General features: G+C 40.1%; 1 protein-coding gene across 1 annotated transcript in view; it reads right to left on the bottom strand.

Moving 5' to 3' along the window:
• Window positions 1-20,025, bottom strand: part of ENPEP (glutamyl aminopeptidase) — a 32,490-nt gene extending 12,465 nt beyond the window's left edge. Inside the window, exons 1-7 of the mRNA XM_068187397.1 lie at window positions 19,125-20,025; window positions 14,112-14,253; window positions 11,149-11,280; window positions 7,942-8,062; window positions 5,673-5,827; window positions 4,931-5,044; window positions 3,162-3,296 (exon numbers count right to left, since the gene is read on the bottom strand). Coding sequence (XP_068043498.1) covers window positions 3,162-3,296; window positions 4,931-5,044; window positions 5,673-5,827; window positions 7,942-8,062; window positions 11,149-11,280; window positions 14,112-14,253; window positions 19,125-19,753 — 1,428 coding nt within the window. The 5' untranslated portion in view covers window positions 19,754-20,025. The remainder of the gene's footprint in view (window positions 1-3,161; window positions 3,297-4,930; window positions 5,045-5,672; window positions 5,828-7,941; window positions 8,063-11,148; window positions 11,281-14,111; window positions 14,254-19,124) is intronic.
• Window positions 20,026-21,780: the final 1,755 nt, after the last annotated feature.

Consider the following 21,780-nt stretch of genomic DNA (forward strand, 5'->3'; position numbering starts at 1 on the left):
AAAGAACAGAGTGTACACAAAATGATGAAGAAAAAAAAGGAGTGCAAACTCCATCTAAGATGCAAAATACAATTTTAGGATTAGCATGTTTTCATTTTCTGAGCTATATCACGGAGCAGTTGAGAGCCTAATGCTATGAATGGTTTAAAAATCCAGTTGTCCCATAAAACCAAGAATATTATCTGAATTCTCAGTAAATCCTGTTTCCTCTATTTATGTGTCTGAGAATAACAACTAGATGAGTCATGGCAGAGGGACTGTTTGAACAGATATGCCTCAAACTGCTTTCAAGTCTATTGTTGGAGAGTCAAAGTGGTCAGCAGATGACTGTTTTCTGATACAGAAATCTGATGTGTTTGCCATGGAATATGTTCACAACCAATTCAGTAACATTTAGAACAGATATCCATTAGTGGTAATCCTAAAGCTGCTTAATGATCAATGGTGATCATAAGGCCACGAGTATGCACTAGGGAACCTCAGTTCCTCAGCTTTGTCTCTCAGCCACTTCTTATCTGGTATCACCTCTCAGAAACCATCCCCTCCCATTTATACTAAAAGAACACCAGTATCTTAATAACTTTTCTTTCTTACAACTCTTTGGGGAGGCTCAGGAAAGTGACCTTAATTTGACTAGCTGACGTTCTCTGATGGGGGTATAGCAGGGAGTCTTTTATCAACTCCCACATAATTTCATAGTAATTGCCAAGTATATGACAAGGTTTGTTTGTGGCAGAAATGTGGAAGATTAATCCTAAACTTCTGTAGCTGGGAAGTTCCAAAAATGTGGGGGTCCAAAAACAAATTTCTAAAAGTACTTATTTAAGACAAAAAACATCACTGTTACTTTAATAAAACCTTTCAAAATAAGGGAGAGGATTAAACTGGGAAAGAGATGAGGTGCAAATACTTTAGAAAAGCAGATAAAAACAATTATATACATTAATTATTTACTTACCAGCTCTACTCTAGTAGAGCTTTCCTAGGCATATAATGCCCTATCAATCCCACAGCAGTTAGAGGATCTTGTACAGAATACACTGCAATGACTCCATAAACCCTTAGGCAATTCATCAGAGTCTTAGGATTGGATTGGTCTGGTAAGACTAACAGACAGCATTCCAAATTATGCTTTATTTGTTTAGTGATGAATATTATCATGAGAAGATGGTTTTGAAAAGAAAAATACAAAAGAGAAGCCAAAATAAAGCCAAAAAGAAACAAGCTAATTTTGTCATGCATTTATATATAAATACCAACAGTAATTTGAGCTAAATCTACGCAAAGACTTTCTCTTTCAAGCCAAATTATAACCCAAGCCAAATTATATCCCAAGCAAACTGTTCCCAAACAATGCACAAGTCCTCAAGTGTGTTTGCTTTAAAAAAATGAGTTCATGTAGTAATTATCTAGGCACAAAGAGATGAGTAAAAACTAGGATTTTTTTTTCTCCATTGTTTTTACAGACCCTGCAAAAGTATGTCTGTTGCTTAGCTCACCACTAAAATACATTTTGATCCAGAGTATTTGATTTAGCTCTGTATATTTTGTGACTTTTGTTAGTTTGATTTAAAAACAGTGTTACACAATGCAGGTTTTTACATGGTTTATGGTTTGACTGCGAGGCATTTATGATGCAATAAATACTGGTTGTATTGTTGGATAGAGGACTTAACAATTGAAAACAGAAAACTGATGGAAATGGATGGATCAAGTCTAGCTAATAAAAGTAGTATCTGTAGTTACAGATTGTAGCACAGCTGAAGCTAAAGTCAATGCAATATATACTGTATGTTTAGCTGATAATGGGAGCTTGGAGGGAAAGCAACAAGCGGTATTTAATAATGCTGGATTTTGCGCGTTCAGTGGAAGCTTGTTACGGCATCAGATAGAGAACACTGACAGAGTCATAGAAGAAGCTGCCAATAAAAATATAAAGTATCAGGTTCACAAGCAGCATGGGAGATGGCTGGTTGAGGAGAAGAGTGACAGGGGTGTTTTCTCCTGTGTTTCTTTGGGCTTGTCTCTTGATGCACTGCAGAAAACAACTGGAGGGAACAATGTTGTTGAGGCCCCTGAGTCAAGAGACTCCTTGGTTAGATATGGGGGGATACCTGCTTTGTTTCACGTCTAAGGCTTGTCTAAGGACAAAGTGGCTTTGGCTATATCCTATATGGAGGGAGACAAGCTGGCCTCAGCCCCCTAGGCTGGGTCTTCAAAGTGATGATCCTCAGCATGGCTGCTGGTGTCCCTCACGCCTGGACCTCACAGCACTTTCCCACAAGCGCTGATCTCCAGGCTGCCGCCCCACACGGCAAGTACTACAGAGACCATGGGCTCCCAAAGGCCTCTGTGTGCCCTGGTCACAACTGTGGTCGATGACTCCAGCATTCCAGTGTCTCTCTGCTCAAGCAGACCCAAGGTATCCTTCCAGGTAGCTCCTTAGGGAGTCTTTATAGGCACAGGTCCTCACTGCCACACTCTGGGTTGGGATGAGCAAAAATCTTATCAAATACTTAATGGAGTGTCTACTACCTCCTGGGCTACAGACTACTGTATTCCACTGCATTCCTGAGCTCCACAACTTTCACTGAAAGGTGGAGCTAACTTATTTCCCAATTTAAGCCAATGCCAGTAGAGGCTGGTGTAACCCATCTTTGTTAAGGTTTTTTGGGTGGCTAGGATACTGCAAGCAACTTGACATAAAAAGTCACTTTTCTGTTTTCATTGCTTGGTTCCCTGCCTTGCTTCATCAAAACAGAAGTTATACTGGCCCGCAAGTATGATGGGGAAGTGACAGGAAGGATACCTGGACACCTGCCCTTGCCTCCTCTGCCCTTGTGTTAGATTATGAGACTTGACATAACAGGGCTGCATCAGCACAAGGTGATGGGAGAGGGATGTGATTAGTACCTGGTTTAGTTTAATTTTAAACCCAGCACTCTAGTGGCAGAGGCTGGTGAGACTGTGCTTTGCCTGCATCACTGCATGCTGTGAGCAGGCCTGCATGGTGCGCAGGGGCTGCAAAGGCTCTGGCTGCACTGCTCCTCTCACAGCTCAAGTGAGTTGGGAGTCCTGATTATGAGCACCACTGACTTTTATCTCCTCTCCAAAGTTGCCCCTTCCTTTGCATCCAAAGTCACAACAGAATGATATCCTACCTTACTGTAGGATATCCCATCAAACACAGAGGTGATTTCGGCTGGAGATGACACATCGGCTACAATTGGGTGGGAAGACAGCAAAGAGTCATCCTTCAGTACAGGAAGCACATCCTCAATTAAAACCTGTTCAAGCTGAGAAAAAGAAGATATTAGAATAGAAACAAAGGGCAGGAGTATATGCCTACTTCTCAAATAAGTAGCTTGAACTTCACCTTCTCTAGGCAATTTGAAATAGAATGAAGTTTCATGCCTCTAAAGAAGGACTTGCAAACTCTTGCTTTACATTGAGAGGGGAGGGATACAGCTTCTCCTTAACTAAGATAAATTGCCTTTTTCAGATCCTGTTTTCCTGTGTGTATCATAACACAGACATACCCATACCACCCTCCCTTGCCCCCAGCAGGCAAAAAGAGTAGTCTGTGTTACCAATTTCAGAAGTGTGACCATATTTACAAAGCATTACAGTCTCCTCTTCCAAAATAGGAGCTGGGTAGGAGGGAGGGAGGAAGGGAGGGAAGAAGGAGGCAGGGTTCCCCATCCCAAGGTTTATAATTTTTTTTTTAATTGATTTGAATTAAAAAAAAAAATATTAGGTAGCCAGCAGTTAAAATCCCCTTATTTCCTAATCAATATTGACCAAAAAAAGACTAAAATTCAATTTAGCTTTCCTCTTCTAATACTCACTAGGATAACATTGAAATGTCTTAGATCTTAGATCAACATAGTATGTAGGTAAAAAAAGGTCTTTAATATTTTAAACTCAGTAATTAGAACATTTCTTAGTTAGGACCACAGATCTTCTGCTTTAAAGTGTAGAAATGACCCAGGGATTTTTTTTATTCTTAGCCTCTCTGCAGGGAGAGAGGCAGGGAAAGCAGCAAGTAGGCACTGTCTGTTCTAAAGTCACTAGGTTCAGGAGATAGTAGGTTTCAACAGGTTCAATGTATGCAAAACCTACTCTGCTCCCTTCCACTGGCATATGTTGTGTATGTCTTAGCACCCAGAACCTCATTACACCTGGACAGCTGGGGAAAATATGTATGCTCTGGGCCATCACATCTGTTTGGGAGGGGAGGAAGAAAGGAGCAAGAAAACTCCCATTATTCACAGAATATAATGCATATTTAAGGCTAACTTCTTTGCAACACCTGTAAAGCATCTGGAGTTGGCACAGTTAGCACTTCGGCTATCCACTGTCATTACCTATTTTTGCACTGTACAGAATAGAGGTTGTCTGAGTTGGAGCATTTGAAAGGACACTTACAATGCCAGCAGAAGCTGAATGGAAGTCAACTGTTTTCTTTGATAATAGCCCAAGCTGTGGAGACAGGCCCAGGTTCCCAACACCTTACCAGATCAGATAACGATCCTAAGTCCCATGAAGAGAGTACAGCCCAAATAAATAAATACAGAAAAATCTCCATCTTTCAGAGCTAGACCTTTAAGCAGCCATGCAAAACTGTTAAGGCTCTATCCAGAACACATCCTCGGTGTTATCTGCCATAATAACCGAACACTTGACACACTTGTTAAAAAAGAATGACTCTTCCCTGCAGACCGAATCTTCACAAAGTTTACTTCAACTAGCTTCAGACCATAACATAGGTAGGTGAAAAACTTAAACCAACTTTTTCTTTATGTTGCACCACACTATGTTAGTTTCCTATAAATATACTTTAGTCTTCATCATCCTTGTCCAAATTTTACTCCCTTGCAAAATGTTCCTCCCAGTCCCTGCCAACCCTCCACAAGGCAGAAATAATTACCATTTCCCAATCTGGTTCTGATGCATTTGTTCCCAGGAACTCAAAATAACTGGCAAATCCTTCATTTAACCACAAGTCATCCCACCAGTCCATGGTTACAATATTTCCAAACCACTACAATTATAAACATAAAGACGTAGGTTTAGATAAATGGTACATGTACGTTTCAGTATCTCACATCTGCATATAGAACATTGATTTGCTTACTTTTCTTCCTGCTGCCAGATGAAAATAATCATAATTCTGGGGTTTGAATAGGAATGAAGGCCTTGCCTTGTGTTAAAACATCACTTTTATTATAAAACTACATATTACTCGGCAGATTGCTAATGATTCATGTGCCACTGAAAATATTTTTAGTTTCTTCCTCTTGATTTGATGATTTCTGCTTTTAACAGTATGTTTTCAGACAGCCTCTACAGTGTATAACTGTTCTTGTTTGCCTGCCCGAAAGAGACATCTGCACACGTAAATTAGTTTCTCTAAGACATTTTAGACAGATTTTCATAAACAGGCTGACAGTCTGGGGCCAAGCATCTAACTTCCTGAGAAAAATTCCAAGGCAGTAGTCATGGTATTTTAAAGCTCTAACAGGGATCTGTTTTAACATGATATTTTGCAATCAGATTTTGAGCACATGTAGAAGATCCTGAGATTAAGTTGATGACAGTATTTTCAATTTTAAAATGTTGTGACTATACATTTGAAACACTGTAAAAGTGACTCATGTCCTAAAATATACCTGATGAACAAGCTCATGGGCTATCACAGCAGCTACTCTCTGTTTGTTGGATGTGGCTGACTCCTCAGGATCATACAGCAGGTTTGTTTCTCGGTATGTGATCAGTCCCCAGTTCTCCATAGCACCTGTCCCAAAATCTGGAATAGCTATTTTATCTGCATTAAAAGAAAGAGACAACAATTACCACTGTATCCTTTAAATCAATTAGCTTTTCCTCTCACCATGTATTTACAGCCTGTTTTGCTTACTATTTATGATTCTGGCTAACTACTGGGGACTGCAGGCTATGATCTGTGTTCAAGAAGAGAACTGGACTAAAGCAAGCGCCCTGGATCTGCTGAGATTAACAGAGGTAGGATCAGTTGCACTTGCTGAGGATCTGTCCTGGGAGGTGATGCTATGCCATCTCCCGGGAATGTGCTTATCATACATTACTTAATTTTGGCTCCAGAAATTAATACTACTGTCGGGGGATGTGCTGTAGGCACATGAATAGAATAATGAGGCATGACATTGTTTGTCACACTGTTGTATTAAAAATATTTATTGACACGTTAACTGAAGTAAATCTCCTCTGCAGTGAACAACAGCTGCTTCTATGCCTGGCAATTTGTGGGGGGTCACTCATTTATGGTCAGTAATCAATACAGGTTTAAATGAGAATTGCAGAGTCAACTAAACTGGCATTTTCTTCTGCAAATAATGACCACAGGCTTTCTTTGTGGGTTACTGAAAAAGTACAGATGGATTTAAAATTGAATAGAATGAAAACCCCTCACCCCACTCCAACAGAAGATAGGAATGACTTATTTTAAATTAAACAACTTGACTACAGAATCAAAGCTGATAGTTTGGCAAGGGCTTCAACGACAGTCAAAAGGAGGATACAAGGAGAAAGGTAATGACAGAAGCCATAAATCAATGTGAAATACGATATTTAAATAAACCATTATGCAGAAACATATCTAATTCATCAGGTTTGAACTGGATAACTTCTAATAATGAGGGAAAAACATGGCAAGTCAAGGTTAGTGATCCAACAAATAGACATTCTGGGTAAAAGAGTATAGAATCTACAAAAGTATCTATCCTGTGACACTGCTGACCTGAACATACCAGCCCATCCTGTCACACAGACAGGCCTTTATCCAGATGCTGCCATGGTAAAGTCATCAGGCTTTCATGACAGCGAAAGTTTGAATATAGAGCGCAGGTGAGATATAGGGGACCAGTGTGTGAAGGAACAGCATATTATACTGGTTTCCCTAATTCAGTTGTCATTGAAATGCAAACATATTTACAGTAAACTCAGGTGCTGTTTTGAAAGGAGGAGGTAAAAGTCTTTTGTTAAAGTAATATAGGTTAGCATGATAGATACAGGTACAAATAGCCAACAAAAGGTTTGCACAGCATTATTAATTGTCTTCAAAGTTTTGGGGATTTTTCCCCCCCTGTATTGTCTTGACTTGTTTGCAGCTAGTATTTTTCCATCCTTTTAAGTTCATGAACTAACTGAATTACCTCTTTGAAGGTCTTAGGAGGGAGAATTTTCAAAACTCTGACTGCACTCCCAACTTGATTATTATGCATGTTAAACTGCGTGAATCAGATGCAGAGTCCAAATATCCCAAGCTAAAGGATGCCCACTACCTTCTCTTTGCTTGTTTTGTAACCATGGGCAAACTTTGGAAGTGTGCCCGCTCTTATTTAGTCCCAGATCTTTATTTAGCCCAGCAGTAGAAACTCCAAATTAGATGCTGGACCACATTCATCTTTGTAAGAAGTGGATATACACCCATTTTGCACTAAGGTTAATAAATAATTTGACATACTCTCTGGCAGTTTACATCTTCACTTATCTCACTGCTGACTTTTGTCCAGAAGTTCATATGAAAGCGGTACATATTTTTCCTGAAACTTCTGGCTCTGTTTTAACTCATGATGGTCCTTTGCTGATGACACCAATGCTTGCCTTGATTTTCCACAAGATGCTTTAAAATAAACATGGCAGGACCAGTTCTTCAGTTCACCAAACTGAACTGTGAGAACTGGTAATAGAACAGTGACTGAGACCAACTCATCCATCATGACATTTAGAAACATCTTGAACTACACTGGTACAGTTTTAAAACATCCTGACATAGTAGCAGCAGTTAGCAACCAAATGCTTTCATGCTGTTTTCCACCAAAGCACAGAGACCTGTAGAAGCAACATAACCATAAAATTAACAAAATTAACAAAATGAAAAATATAAATGTTAATAGTTACCCAGTTTTGGAAGAGAGTAGCTCAAATTAAAGTACTCTTCAAAGAAGTCGAATACAATTTTTGTTACATTTGCTGCATATTCTGCCGTGTGTATTTGCTGTGGCTGGGCATAAACTCTCAGCTGTAAAACACAGAGAGACAATTAGAAAAGTTTTCAATTAAAAGGAATCAGGTGTCTAACATTGAAAAGGCATTTAGCATACATATCAAAAACAACAGGTTTTCTCTGAGACTGGTCTGAACACTGAATTCTGTTCCCTATCACATTTATTCAACAAAGTTTTTCAAGTGTTGTACATAAGAGAGACCAAGCCAACATGTGCACACTTTCCACTGTTTGTCTGAATTGTACACTGGCAAGACCCATGTCCAGAAGCTCACAGTGGCCAAGCCTCGAGCAGGGCCTGGTTACATACCAGCTTGTACTTCCCCATGGCCTGGTTTTCCCAAGAAGGAAACCTGGGCAAGCACAGTCAAAGGGGATCCACTTGTTCTGAGCAGTTCACTGATCTTGACAGATCCCATCAGATCAATCTCCAGGAACACATCTGTATTGAAGTCTGTCAGAAGCCCATAGCACCTTATTTTATTCAACTTCATCATACCTTTCCTACGCACTATCATCATGGTTTCCTCTTGTCCTTGTATGTTTAACGATCTCAAACCCACTGAAGACCATGCATTTACTAGATCTGTGACCCTTCCCAGATATGCTGTCCCATGCAGGTCGAGTGGCTGTTTGACCAGGACCTTGGGCCACACAGCCACTCAGTCACAGCTTTGGTGCCTTCTGGGCTGCTGCACCCCAGGAAATCATAGGCAAAAATCAGTTCTCTCTTTTAAGACCAGGCAAGTCTCAGAAAACTGGCATGTTTCGTAGCCCTGCATGTTTGGTGTGATGAGTGACCATTCCTGTGCTCCTCCTGTATATATGAATGCAAAAAATGATGCGTTGAATGTTGACCTTTCTATCCCTGAAGCCTGGTGCCTGGGACCACTTTGGCTATTGCTGTCAAGCAGTAGGAAACAAGCTCTGGAGGACTAGAATCTTTATGGCACCCATGCCCATGATGAGGAGGCCTGTAACTTGAAAAAACCTTTTGAGAAGTTATCTTCACACTGTGAAGACAAAGTATGAATTCAGAATTCAAGAAGCCTTTTGGAGATCTTTCCCTCAATCTCTTTGTCCCAAAGCCTGTTGGAGCTGTATGTAGTCTGTTCTCTTCCCCGCCCCTGAAAATCTCCAGTGTGGATAAGAGATTTCTATATGGAGTGAAGTTTCTGGTTTTAGGAAAACAGATCTATTTCATTTTGCCAGCTCCATGACTCTTATGAATGGGACACATTCATCTGCTACACTGGTGTGGCTTATTTACTCCTTCAGTGTTACAGCCAGGAGTTTAGGGCCAAAGCTGAGCAAAGGAGCTGCTCCATTCCAGGAACTCTTTTGGAGTCTGAAAACACATTGATTTCAATACTATAAATTACACTTCTTCCAATGAGAGGGGAGGATGGGAAAGTGTTCAGCAATAAAGCTGGAACAAAAACAAAACAAAAAAAACCCTCCAAACAGAACCAAAACAAAACCAAAAAAAGCTTATGAAATTCAATCAGGAATACATTCCAGCTAGGGGATTTCCCCTAGGGTCAATTTGCAATTACAATCTGCAATTTCCACTTCTGTAAGCTCTTTACCCCATTTAGCAGTCTTCAGTCCCCTAGCTGATCCATATTAATGGTTTTCAAAACCTTCAGCCTGCACTAGAACTGACTTTGGGTTTCATTTGTATAATCTCCGTGATTTTTCAAACCAGACATTTGGTACCTGACAGGTAATCAGCTCAGAAGCATTGTTTCCAGCTGTAGACACATTTCCCACCACTCATTTCATTAATGTCTTTGTTAGGGCCTTCAGAGTGAATGGCAGAGTTTTAAAAGAATTTACTATGTCATGTGAGTTGTATGCTCTTGCATATGTTTATGAAAGTAATTTATGAATCAAGTGGATACTTTTCTTTTTGAATGAAGGATTTATTGTTAGAAATTTACACAGCAAACTATGGAATGTTCTTTTTAGTAGCTGATGAATTGAAATATCTTTATTCAGCTGGTCTTCAAAGTTATTGGACAGGAAGTCTTGGAAAGGCTAGAAGAATAACTTTCTATATATATGATTAAAAACCCTAAAGACAGTCTAGTTTCCCTGGGGAAAAGATAATTTTTAATGATGGATCTTATGCATGTATTTTCTATTGGTAAAACTATGCCCATGTTAAGAGAAAAGAAAGTTATGATTTTAACCTCACTTAAACCCCAAGTTTTCTAGTGCAGGCAAGTCCTCAGACATTGTTTAGTGAACAGGGTTAATAAAATATGTAGTAACCTAGGCCTGAATTAGAAGATGTTTCTTCAGGCAACCTCTGTACTGACATGAATAGCCCTGCTTCTACACACATGCACTTTAATTACCCTCTTTCAGTGAACACTCCTTTCTATTTAGAAAAGCTACAACCAGTCAGGAACATTGTGGGCTGTACTGTTTTGCTTGGGGAAAAAAAATTAGTGACCTCAGGGCCATGCTCCAGAGTGTGGCATGGACAAGTAGTGAATGTTTAACTTCTGTATGTGGAAAACAGTGTTACACACTTCTTCGGTACATTTTTTCCTTACTGTACGATGTTCTGCACAAAAATCTAGACAAATACTGATTTTTAAAGGAACTGAATTCTATAGTATATCTATTGAGACCAAGTAGTCAAAGTTCTGTCCCTGATAATGAGTGGACCAACTATGCTGAAGAGCAGTTGGTTAATAAAATTGTGTGATTGGGTGGCCTAAAAATGTACTCCTGTGAATTACTTAGCCAAACTGCAGAGAACTAAGAATATTACATCTGTATCTCAAACCAGGCTTCAAGTCAGGAATGAGTTTGGAAAGAGTGTTCCTTCCTCACCTGTGTGCTGATATGGAAGGTACTAACTGGGATCTCACAAAGATGGGAGACAGGGAAGGACTGCAAAACACTGTATGTAGTCAAGGTCAAAGGGACCACTGTGAACACATAATCTGATAAAAAAGGCTGCATAAAATAAGCTACAGGAAAAGGAAAAATATGTCCCTGTTTGTATAAAAAGAGATTTTAAAGAAAAAATGCAAATCAAGGCACATCTGTCATCTGAACCACATTCAGGCTGCAGAAGGACTTACAGGTTTTCCACTTTTGGATTTTCTCTCTACCCAGGTAAACTGGTGCACTGCAAAGCATACCAAGTAAGTGCTCATGGGGACTGACTTCTCAAAAGTTGTTCGATTCCAGCCATCACCGAGCTGTACAGTTTGCTGCAGAAATGCAAAAATAATCGAATTGATTTTTGAAATTGCAAACACATGCATAAGAAAACAATATTTGTATGAAGACTGCAACTGCATAGGAGCAACAAATCACCTCACCAGGTCCACCTCTTCTGACATTTCATTGCTGAAGGCATGAGAACAGACAAGGTATTTTTCTTCTGCAATACATGAAATGGTACTTTGCTTTTTTGGCACTAAAGAGGCTTACCTTGCTCTAATTTTCATCAGGGATTTGAAATTGTTCACATGAACAAAATTTTGCCAACAGGAGTTTTCTGTGTATGCCGTGTCTTGTTCTTGCAATAGTTGCATAAAATAACATCACTTTAGATAGAGAAGGGAAGAGACTGAATTCTCCCCTCTCTTAAATACCTGCATCATGTATTTACGTCATGATGCAGGGATGCTACCTGGGATATAGACCAGTCTAATGAATCTATCCTGAACTAATTCAAATACAAATGAATGGTGGGTTAGGTTATTAGGTGGGTTGCCTAAATATACATAAAATTTAGTGCTGATCATAATTTTTATTTTCCAAATAAATTTCAAAAAATCCTGATTTTCCCAGATGGTTTTCCCTCTAAGTTTGTTGTCAATACTAATTAGGAAGGGGTAGACACCAATCTCTTCTTTCCCATGACCAGTGACAGAACTTAAGGAAATGGCATGAAGTTGAGTCAGGGGAGGTTTAGGTTTGATTTTAGGAAAAGGTTTTTCACCCAGAGGGTAAAAACTGGAGCAGGGTCCCCAGGAAAGTTGTCACAACACCAAACCTGACAAAGTTCCAGATGCATTTGGACAATGCTTTCAGGGACATGGTGTGACTTTTGGGGTGTCCTGCACAGGGCCAGGAGATGGACTTGATGATCTTGATGGGTCCCTTAAAACTCAGCTTATTCTATGATTCTATTCCAAACATATATTTCTTTTATCCTTTTTCTGCTATAGTGTGAAAAATATTGTGCTTCTGACTGGATGACTAACTTAAATAGAACAAAAGCCAAAAGCATATAAAAGACATTAGCCTTCTAGAGATACAGTGGTTCATGAGATTTGTTTGTTATAAACACAATATAAATAAACCACTGACAGTTAATGTTACAGGTAATATGATTCCATGAGCAAAAACACATATTCACAGACATTCACAACCCCTTTTCAAAAAGGTATTCACAATCTAAATTTCCATTATTTTACCCATTTTGACTCTATTTTGATATCTTTTGTTATTTCAACAAAATCAGGAATTGAGTGGGAAAAAATTTGAAGAAACTCTAGTGAAAAATGTAAATGAAATGTACAAGATTCTGATTTTGCTGATCTGATTTTGCCATGCTAATTATAAAGCTCCACACCACCCAAATTACAGGACATGTAACATACAACAGGCCTTGCCTTTACAACTCTTACATTTCCATCTGTGGAAAAGATCTTTCCCAAAGCTCTTCCACTACTAAGACCAGAGCTACTGACCTTGACCAGATGAAAAAGTGCATTGCTATAATCCCTTAGTCAAACCTCATTATGAATTCAGCATAATCTACATTTTCTTATTGGTATTTATTTTTTAGCAAATCAATTAAGGAGGAGTAGTTAGCCCTCTGCGAGCTTATTATTGTAGGTCCATAACAGAGGCAAAGTCCAGATGTCAAGGTGTAAAGTAAATCTCAAAATGCAATAAATCTTGATAACATATGGTATTATCCCCTTTCTTGCTTGTATTCTCACTTATCTGACGTCTGTGAGGAAAGGTACAACAATCTCCCTTCATGTGTTATTCATCAAAGTGCCTGGTGGTCTTCTAGGTATCATAGAAATATTTTTAATAACAATGGGTCAGAGCTTTAAAAGTGCAAAGGGTATGGATGCATCTGCATCAGCCTGGTAATAGATATCTCAGCTGCCTTGCTAGGAGAATAAGTTTGTGGGACTCTAAATAGAAGCAGACCTTTGTTTTCTGGCTGGGGGAGTGATTGGAAAAATGCAAATGCCAACAGCCTGGAGGCTGGAAGCTCTTTTTTCTTTTCTTTTTTTTTTTTTTTTTAACTTGGCCCTTTATCTCCCACTTCAGAACTTATTAGTAGAAATTATACAATAGACTACCCATTCAGTTGAACTATTCAGTAGAAACTGTCTCATCTGATAGCCATTCAGCCTTCTTCCAGAAGGCCCAGAGGTAGATAACTGATGCCATTGAATTTCATGCAAAATTTGGAATTTGACAGTAGATCTAGAAATGGATTATTTAGGAAATTATAGACATGATGGAATGACAAATATCCACACCCATGAGCTGACAGATGAGGTTTCAGATCCTCCATTATTAAAAAGAATAATCCTAGTCTTTCTGGCTAGCAGGATTCTTTGCCATTATGTTGTGATAAGCAGACCCTTGTTCTGGACCATTATGTAGTTTTAGTGATTATTTTAGACTTTCCATCTGGGAAGCAGCTGTCTTTCAGAGTACTTGTTCTCTGAGCCTACCCAATTTGACTGAGAACCTGCCAATATCTATTTATAGTCAGCAGGGGATGCTCACCTAGAATATCTGAGCAGAGGGTCAGCTGGCTAACAACAGAAGAGGTGTTTCATTTTTGCTTTGGATTTGACTCTGTGCTGCCATGTTGCATGCTAGTGGACCACTTCAAGTCCTAACCAGCCAACCAGTTCTGTTCATGGAATGTTTATTAAGCGTGAGTTTTCCAGTGCCTGAGTGGTAGAGTCTGTGACCATGACAGAACCTGGCAACCCACATTATCTCTCAGTGGCTCTACAGAGCCGTTTCACTTAGGCAGCAGTTGGGAAATACATACCTGCACTGGCATGTTTGAAAGCGCTTGGTACGTATCTTGATGGATGATGGATATGGAGTAAGTTGCCTTTTTGTTTGGCTCGTCAAAGCAGGGAAATGATTTCCGTGCATCTGTTGGCTCATGATCAGTAGCTGCAATGCTCCTGAAACAAACAACACATTGGCAAGGCTTTATTATACGGTTTTGAAATCTTGTCTGCAATTTCTAGGCTTTTTTTTTTTTACGATTTCACAAACAAAATTCAACTACAAATATTTGTGCATATTTATCCATTCATAAAAGCAGGTGACATCAGAAATGCACGAGATGACATTGCATAGTCAGTCTGTCATTGACATCTTCTAGGTTTCAGAGCAAAAGCTAATGCAAATTGCTTATCATCAAATATTTTTAGGAGCCAGGCAATAAGAGAGGCATGACCTCTCATGCAAAGTGAAAACTTTGCTCTCCCCCAGCTAAGCTGTCCCATTGATTTATGCACCTAAAATAAAGAACTGATGATATCACCTAAAAGGAGTAAGTCACTCCAAGACTTGTTTACCCACTACAGCATATCTTGGGATTAGGGTCTTGAACATCTCCTGAAGCAACAGCTTGAAACTGTGCAAATGCCAATAAATCTCATCTTGCTTGTGTGTTTCTTTTTCTGCATTTATCACATATAGTTTTCTCCTGGTGCTCTTATGCTCCCCTGACTCCATTAGTGAAACTGCTGGAGAAAGCATGGAAAGTTCAAGTGAACATCCTGGTACATAACTGATGCTATAGAAGCTGTGTTGGGGGGATCAGAAAGTCATCTCAGTTATGCACAACCAGCTGGAGAAGCTAGACAATAGGGGTCATGTAAAAACATAAGGTGAAGGTTGTGAGCGTTCATATTGTGCTTGCTTCTCTCAGTGACATCAGGCTCCCACATCAATGACCCACACCAGTGGCAGAGCATATTCTCCAGTGATTGATGGTGAAAGGGATCACAGATGCTCCTTCAATTAATCTGGAATGTTGAGTATTTTCTGACAGCACTTCTACAGCTGCTCCAACTATATTAAGGTAGTTTTTCTTTCCAAAAAGTAATTAAAAGTGTGCATCATAAATTACAGACCTGAAGCAATCCTACAAGCTCACTTGACAACCAATTTTTCAGTGTTTCTGTTGCCCTTGGCATTTCCCTGTGATGGTTAAATACTAAACTGGTCATTAGGAACTTGTAGCAGCAAGGGTCATTTACAAGCCTGACAGAGGTAATATATCTGGGTTCTCTCCATTCATATTCCTTGGATTAGTAGCTCAAAAGTTCATGGGCAGAAAGCATAATGAACATTCACTTTAACATCATTTCAGACTCAACAGAGTTTCTTTTGCTTGGTGCATTCTTTGCTGTCATTCTCTACTTTTCATAGGATTTGAGAGCTATTTCACAATTAACTCCAAGCCTCCAGGGCAATGCTTCACAGCTATTGGATAAAAACTTGGCCATATATTTTGACACATTTATGTCTTGTTCCTACAGACTGATAACATTGGGATACATCTGTTGATTTATAAGGTGATAATCCATCTATCCTCATATGTTTGCAGAGGCAGACAGACATTAGGAGTGAAAAACTTCAGCACTACTCTTCCTATAGGCTAGATGATGAAAACTCCAGACTATGGCATGCATAGAAGTGGCAATAGAAACATGAAATGTCATAATTCACTTTCAAATGACATAATGTAGTTTTTAGATAAGATTTTCTTCACTGCTTGGTGGCTTCTGCTCTTGATGTCCAGACCTTTAAATATGAACTAGAGTTGACAGTTGTAAACATCATAGTAATAAGAAGATCTCTCTGAGACTGCCTCCAGCTGTTCTCAAAATAAAACAGTGCTGCATTTAGAACTATGATGAGTTTTCCCTTTTTTTCCCCTCCCCTGAAGTACAAGTTGTTCGTGTCAAATGACTTCCTTACTCCCTGAACTAATTAAAGCATTTTTCTCCTAGTCTTAAAATTCCAACTTCTTCTGAGAAAATTTTCTCCCTCAGGAAGAAAATCAGAAGTGTTACTTTTGTACACAAAAGAAAATTCTTCCATTCTCTATTCAATAAAATTCTAAATACATCTCTGTTAGATATGTGCCAGCCTCTTGTTCTCTTACAGACAACAGAAGGAATTCCTAAAAAAGGGAAGCCATACCTTGTCACTAATAGAAGTGCAAAATCAAAGCTAGCTGCTGTGACATGTTAGTATTATTTTTAATATTAAGGAAAAAATACAAGGGGGCTTTAGCACATTCCTTGAGAGAAACCAATGCCCTGAATAACCCAGTACACCAGCCAAGGACTCTTCTTTTGCTCCTCTCCGTAAGATCTGAAAACAATACAAGTGTAATGTAGTCATGCTCACTGCATCATGCAAAGTAGGGAAGGACTGCTATTCCTTTTTCATCAATGGGGAAATGAAATGTTCAGACAGAGGAACAGTTTTACCAAAGGACTTAAGTGCTTACGGCTAGATCTGGGAACCCACAGAAGCATCTAGGCAGGCCTATGTACAAAATCTACATTTCCAAAGTTTCTGCTTTCCTGCTCCCTCCCTGCATGTACACATCAATTTAAATTGTCATGATTCCAAGGTATCTCACAATCTGCTTCGGGGCATGTCCAAGAGCACCTTCTTCTTGATGGGGATTGTGTGATCTGTCTGAACAGGATCCCCAAATGAGGTGCTCCTCTCCCTAAGCCTCTCAAGGATCCCAGACTTAGAGGTGTGTTCAGCACATCTCTACCTGTTTTCCACAAAGTGTGCTGGGAGATTGGAATCTAAGCAACAGCAGAGCCTGGACATGTGCCCAGTTTGTAAACCAAAGGCCTTATAGCAATGCTTTGGCAAACCTTTGCCTTCACAGCTAAACATTTGGGGAACAGCTTAGCCCTAGGAGCTGACTTTCAGTGTTATTAAGTCTCTCTAAAGGTGCCACTGCCTCTAACACTACACAGAAGGGATAATAGAGTTGGTTAATTATATATTGGATCTCCTTCTCACCTCAGCTCCCACCTCTTTAGCATCCACTGTTAACAGACTTGTTTGATCATTGCTGTTACCTGATCTGATTTGTATTTACTTGCAACATGACAACAGAACTACTTGGGTTGAAATTTCCCAAGGGTGGTGTGTACCTCAGGCAAAGGCAAAATAAAATGCTAATTCCAGTCAGCATTGTTTTTAAGTAGAAAGCTGGGGGAAAATGCATTTTTAATAAGTAATAAAACACTTCCCTCACTGTCCTTCCTCACCCCATCCTATCCCCTACCCTCTGCTGCATAGCAACAACTTGGCTGTTGGTCGCTTTACTTTCAAAGCTTTACTTACCACTACCATGTACATCACCTCTGCCACCCCCACAAGCAATCTGCCCAAACTCAATCACATGAAAAATATTTCAGAATTTACCATTCAGTCCTTCTTATTAAAGCCCTTCTCAAACCTAACACACTCACATGCACAAGCTCCTTTCTGCATTGAGAATTTTCAGACTGCTGGCTAGGATCATCCTTGCAATTGTCGTTTCCAGCATCCCATTCAAGAAGTAGGAATAGTCAAAGTGAGTTCGCATTTTATAATTTTTTTAGCTTTAGAGTTCTCCTTTCTTCTTGGCAGCAGATGCTTGGCCCTTGTCTACCTATACTGTCTGGATTTGAGGGACAGGCACTCACCTCTCCTGCTCTGCAACTCAGAAGACCTGTGTTCTGATCCTGCTCTTCTGGGGTTGTGACAGACCTGGGGCTATAAATTTAATATCTAGATATCCTTCACCAGTGAAAAGTAACACACCTCAACTTAGAAGGATGCTAGGAGGTTGCATTTTAAAACTGCTGTGGAAATGTCAGATGCTCAAAGTATGAAACCAAAGCTGCTTAAAGTATAAAACCAAAGCACCTTTGAAGTCAGAGCAATGCTGAGGTCATAGATGGAGGAAAACAAGAGGAAAAGAGCTGCCTGGTGTTCAAGCTGTTCCCTACATGACTTCTCCACAGGAAAAATCAATGCTTGCTTTATCCTCTATCTCTTGGATCCGCTGCTGCTGCTGGTGCCTGTCACTGCTTCTACTCCTGTCAGTGGCTGAATGGAGCTGATGAGACTCTCACTCACGACACCATTGTCCCAGGAGGGCAAAGAAATGCCATGAAAACAATCAGTGTTTGTCTCCATGTTCCTGCTACAGGGCCTTGTAAAAGTCTAGCCAAGTTTATCTCCCAGCTGTAAAGGCTGGAATAAATCACTTCAGAAATGTAAATATCAGAAAATGGGTGAGTGTCTTCTTCCTACATTAACTGTGAAGAGAAGCATTTCAGCAGTGGGCAATGGTTTTTTCAAGCTTCCACCTTGAAGCAGTACAAACCTGGTAAGTGGAATGGGTTAGCTGAACTGGTAGAGGCTTCATAATCTTTCAATAACTGTTGATATATTAATAAGGATGAGATGGAGCACAAAAAAAAAGAGTAAAAGATGACCCTAATTGTCTAGACTTTCCTACATATAATTGTAACCAGCTGCAAAAGAGACAGGGAAGTTCTGGTTTGAATATTCCTCAGGCTTACATCAAGGAGGTATGCTATCACGAAAACTATCAGAAGAACATTTTACACCAAAACTGTTACCTTGTGGATAACAGGAGAGAGTGATGATAGTTGTATGCTATTTATTGTACTATAGAGGTAAAAACAGGCCTTGATCCCTCCAGCTCCTTGAGGGAGCCATTCAGTTCAAAGGTAAGCTCAGAGCAGTAGAATTTGAAAAAGTTTTTCAGAATAATAGTAATAACAAACCCCTCATCTCTCCAGCCCACATTCACTAGTCAGAAGACAAAGGGCTTTGACAGCATCTTCCTTAGGGGAATGAGAAAACTAAAGAACAGCCCAAAAATGTCAGTAAGTTGGTGAGAGCCAAGACTGGAAAGCTGAAACAGGAATAGAGCAGGCCTGAGCAAGTAAAAATAGAGAAGAAAGCTTAATAAATAAAACTGCTTTACTTGATCTGTCCATTCTCAGTATAGGTGGTCCTATAAAACCCAACCAGCGAACCATTCAGCCAGCCTTGAAACTTCAGGGTGAGCACATAGGGATCACTTTCATCAGTGACAGGGAGCTCTGCTGCTGCCTTCATCACAATGTATTCTTGTGGCTTGTACTCAAAGCAGTCATTCACAGCAATCTGCTGTCCTGAAGATTTACGGAGTGTGGGTATTTCTGTAACCTTGGTGTCTCGCAGGTGAAGCCACAGAGAGCTGGTTGGTTTTTCCAAAGCAATAGATATACTGACTGTCCCACTGTAAGTGTCTTGCTTCATTTCAGGCTTGATTTCCAGATCATAGTGGACAGGCTTGACATAAGTGGGCAGTCTAAAATCTCTCCAGTCTCCAGTGTCATCATTCTTGGAAGGACAGGGACCCAAATCCACTGTGGGAGGAGGCTGTTCCGTTGTTGTCGTCTGATCTGTTGTTGGTTGCTCTGTTGCCTCTGGAGCTTTAGGTCTGCTCAATCCCACACCAAGCCCCACAGCAAGTCCTACAACAACCACGACTCCACAGATGATAGCCACATGCTTTGTCTTCATGCAGTACCTCTTGGACTTCTCATACTCAAAATCCATGCCCTCCATCTCTGCTCCTGGATCTGCTCTCAGAGCAAAACATTAACCACAAAAAAGCTTATTAGTCACTTCAGCACTTGCATTCAGTAAACTCAGCAGTCTTGGTTAGTATTTTAATTGTGTAGCTATAGCTGTTCTCTGCCTGTCTCCAGTACCCCGCTTTCCACGAGACACTCAATTAATTAAAGACAACATGCACTTGCAGGAAACGTGAATGATCAAAGTGCAGCTGGACTGGGAGACGGAGGGAACTCACACAGAAGAACATTGTTTCTGCCGTGTGCCCCTTATAAGCAGTGCAACCCCACCCCCCAGCCCCTCCTGTTCTGGCCTGAGTTAAATATAAAACAGTGCTATGTTAATCAGCAGTCAGGAGATGATCAGATGCCAAAGCTCTGTCAGCAGCTTTCAGAAGGAGTTTGCAGATGGAGGTGTAACTGCTCCAAACCCTCAACCTTCACCACTACCTCTTTTTTCAACTCTGCTGAGTCTTGTTTAGGTTTTTGAGGTTTGGGCTGGTTTGTTTTTTTTTTTTTTCTTCCGCTTACTAACAAAGATTTCCTTGAATTTCCACCCTATAGTTTGTGAAATGACATCTCAAGACTTGCAAAAATCACATATATCTTTCAGCTGTTTCCCCTCTTCTGGGCTCATTTACCTTTGCCGAGTAACTCAAGGCAGTCACAGACAGATGAATGCACAGTGGAACAATAAATTTTGATCACTGCTTCAAACTTTAAAAGTTGTCTAATTCCTCTCCCCCTCATAGGGCCAGTTTTCCAGGAGATTGACCATAACCATGCATGCAAGCTGGTAGCCTGAGACAGCATTGCTTTGTCAGTCAGCACAATTAGAGTGCTGCTTGTGAACCCTTGCTGTGAGGGACACTTCTAAGTATGATTTATGCACTAAAGATCTAATTTACCATTTATTGCTTGTCATCACAATGTGGCACTTCATTGAAGCAAATTAATTGAATAGAGTCTGATTCTGCTTGAGGGAACTTATTGTAAATAAGGCCTTGCTAAGCCTGCAAGCAAGATGTTGCTAATGCAGTATGAAACTGAGCACAGTGGTCATCTTGACCTTGTTTGAAAGTGGACTAAAGGAAAATAGTGTAGAACAAAAATGTCAGTCCCTGCATCTCTTAACCCTATTTCTCCACTTATGTAGTCCACTTGAGTAGATTTTTTAATCAGGCACATCAGTTTGGCTTTATGCCTCCTGATTTAGTTTATTAGTAGACATAATATTAGGATTATTATCACTTTTATTAATATTAGGATTACTCTAATATGATTTTATTAATATTAGGATTATTATCCTATTAGGATTATTTTCACTTTTTACATCAGTTACAACTCTCTGACTACTCAGCCTTGCTCTTCTCCCTTCCCTTCCCTTCCCTTCCCTTCCCTTCCCTTCCCTTCCCTTCCCTTCCCTTCCCTTCCCTTCCCTTCCCTTCCCTTCCCTTCCCTTCCCTTCCCTTCCCTTCCCTTCCCTTCCCTTCCCTTCCCTTCCCTTCCCTTCCCTTCCCTTCCCTTCCCTTCCCTTCCCTTCCCTTCCCTTCCCTTCCCTTCCCTTCCCTTCCCTTCCCTTCCCTTCCCTTCCCTTCCCTTCCCTTCCCTTCCCTTCCCTTCCCTTCCCTTCCCTTCCCTTCCCTTCCCTTCCCTTCCCTTCCCTTCCATTTTTTTTTCAGATGGATGAAGTTTCACCTCAATGGATTGATTTAGGTTTTAGAATAAGTTGACACATGCTTCAAGTGAGATCCACTAAGATGGGTATTTCACCCACTCTGTTTAGAAATTGATCTGTTCATAAGCCACACCCACACTTCTAAATACTATCAGTCACTCCAGGGAATTTTAGCCACCCACTTCGCATCAGCACGCTGCTATTTATCTATCATCTTGTTTTAAAGACAAGGGCTTCCTACAGGAACAGAAATAAAACGGTTTGGGCTTTTTTGGGGTTTTTGGTGGGGTTTTTTTGGGTTTTTTTTGTTTGTTTTGTTTTTGGTTTTGTTTTTTTTTTTT

The sequence above is a fragment of the Anomalospiza imberbis genome, chromosome 4 (assembly GCF_031753505.1).
Source record: "Anomalospiza imberbis isolate Cuckoo-Finch-1a 21T00152 chromosome 4, ASM3175350v1, whole genome shotgun sequence".
NCBI lineage: Eukaryota > Metazoa > Chordata > Aves > Passeriformes > Viduidae > Anomalospiza > Anomalospiza imberbis.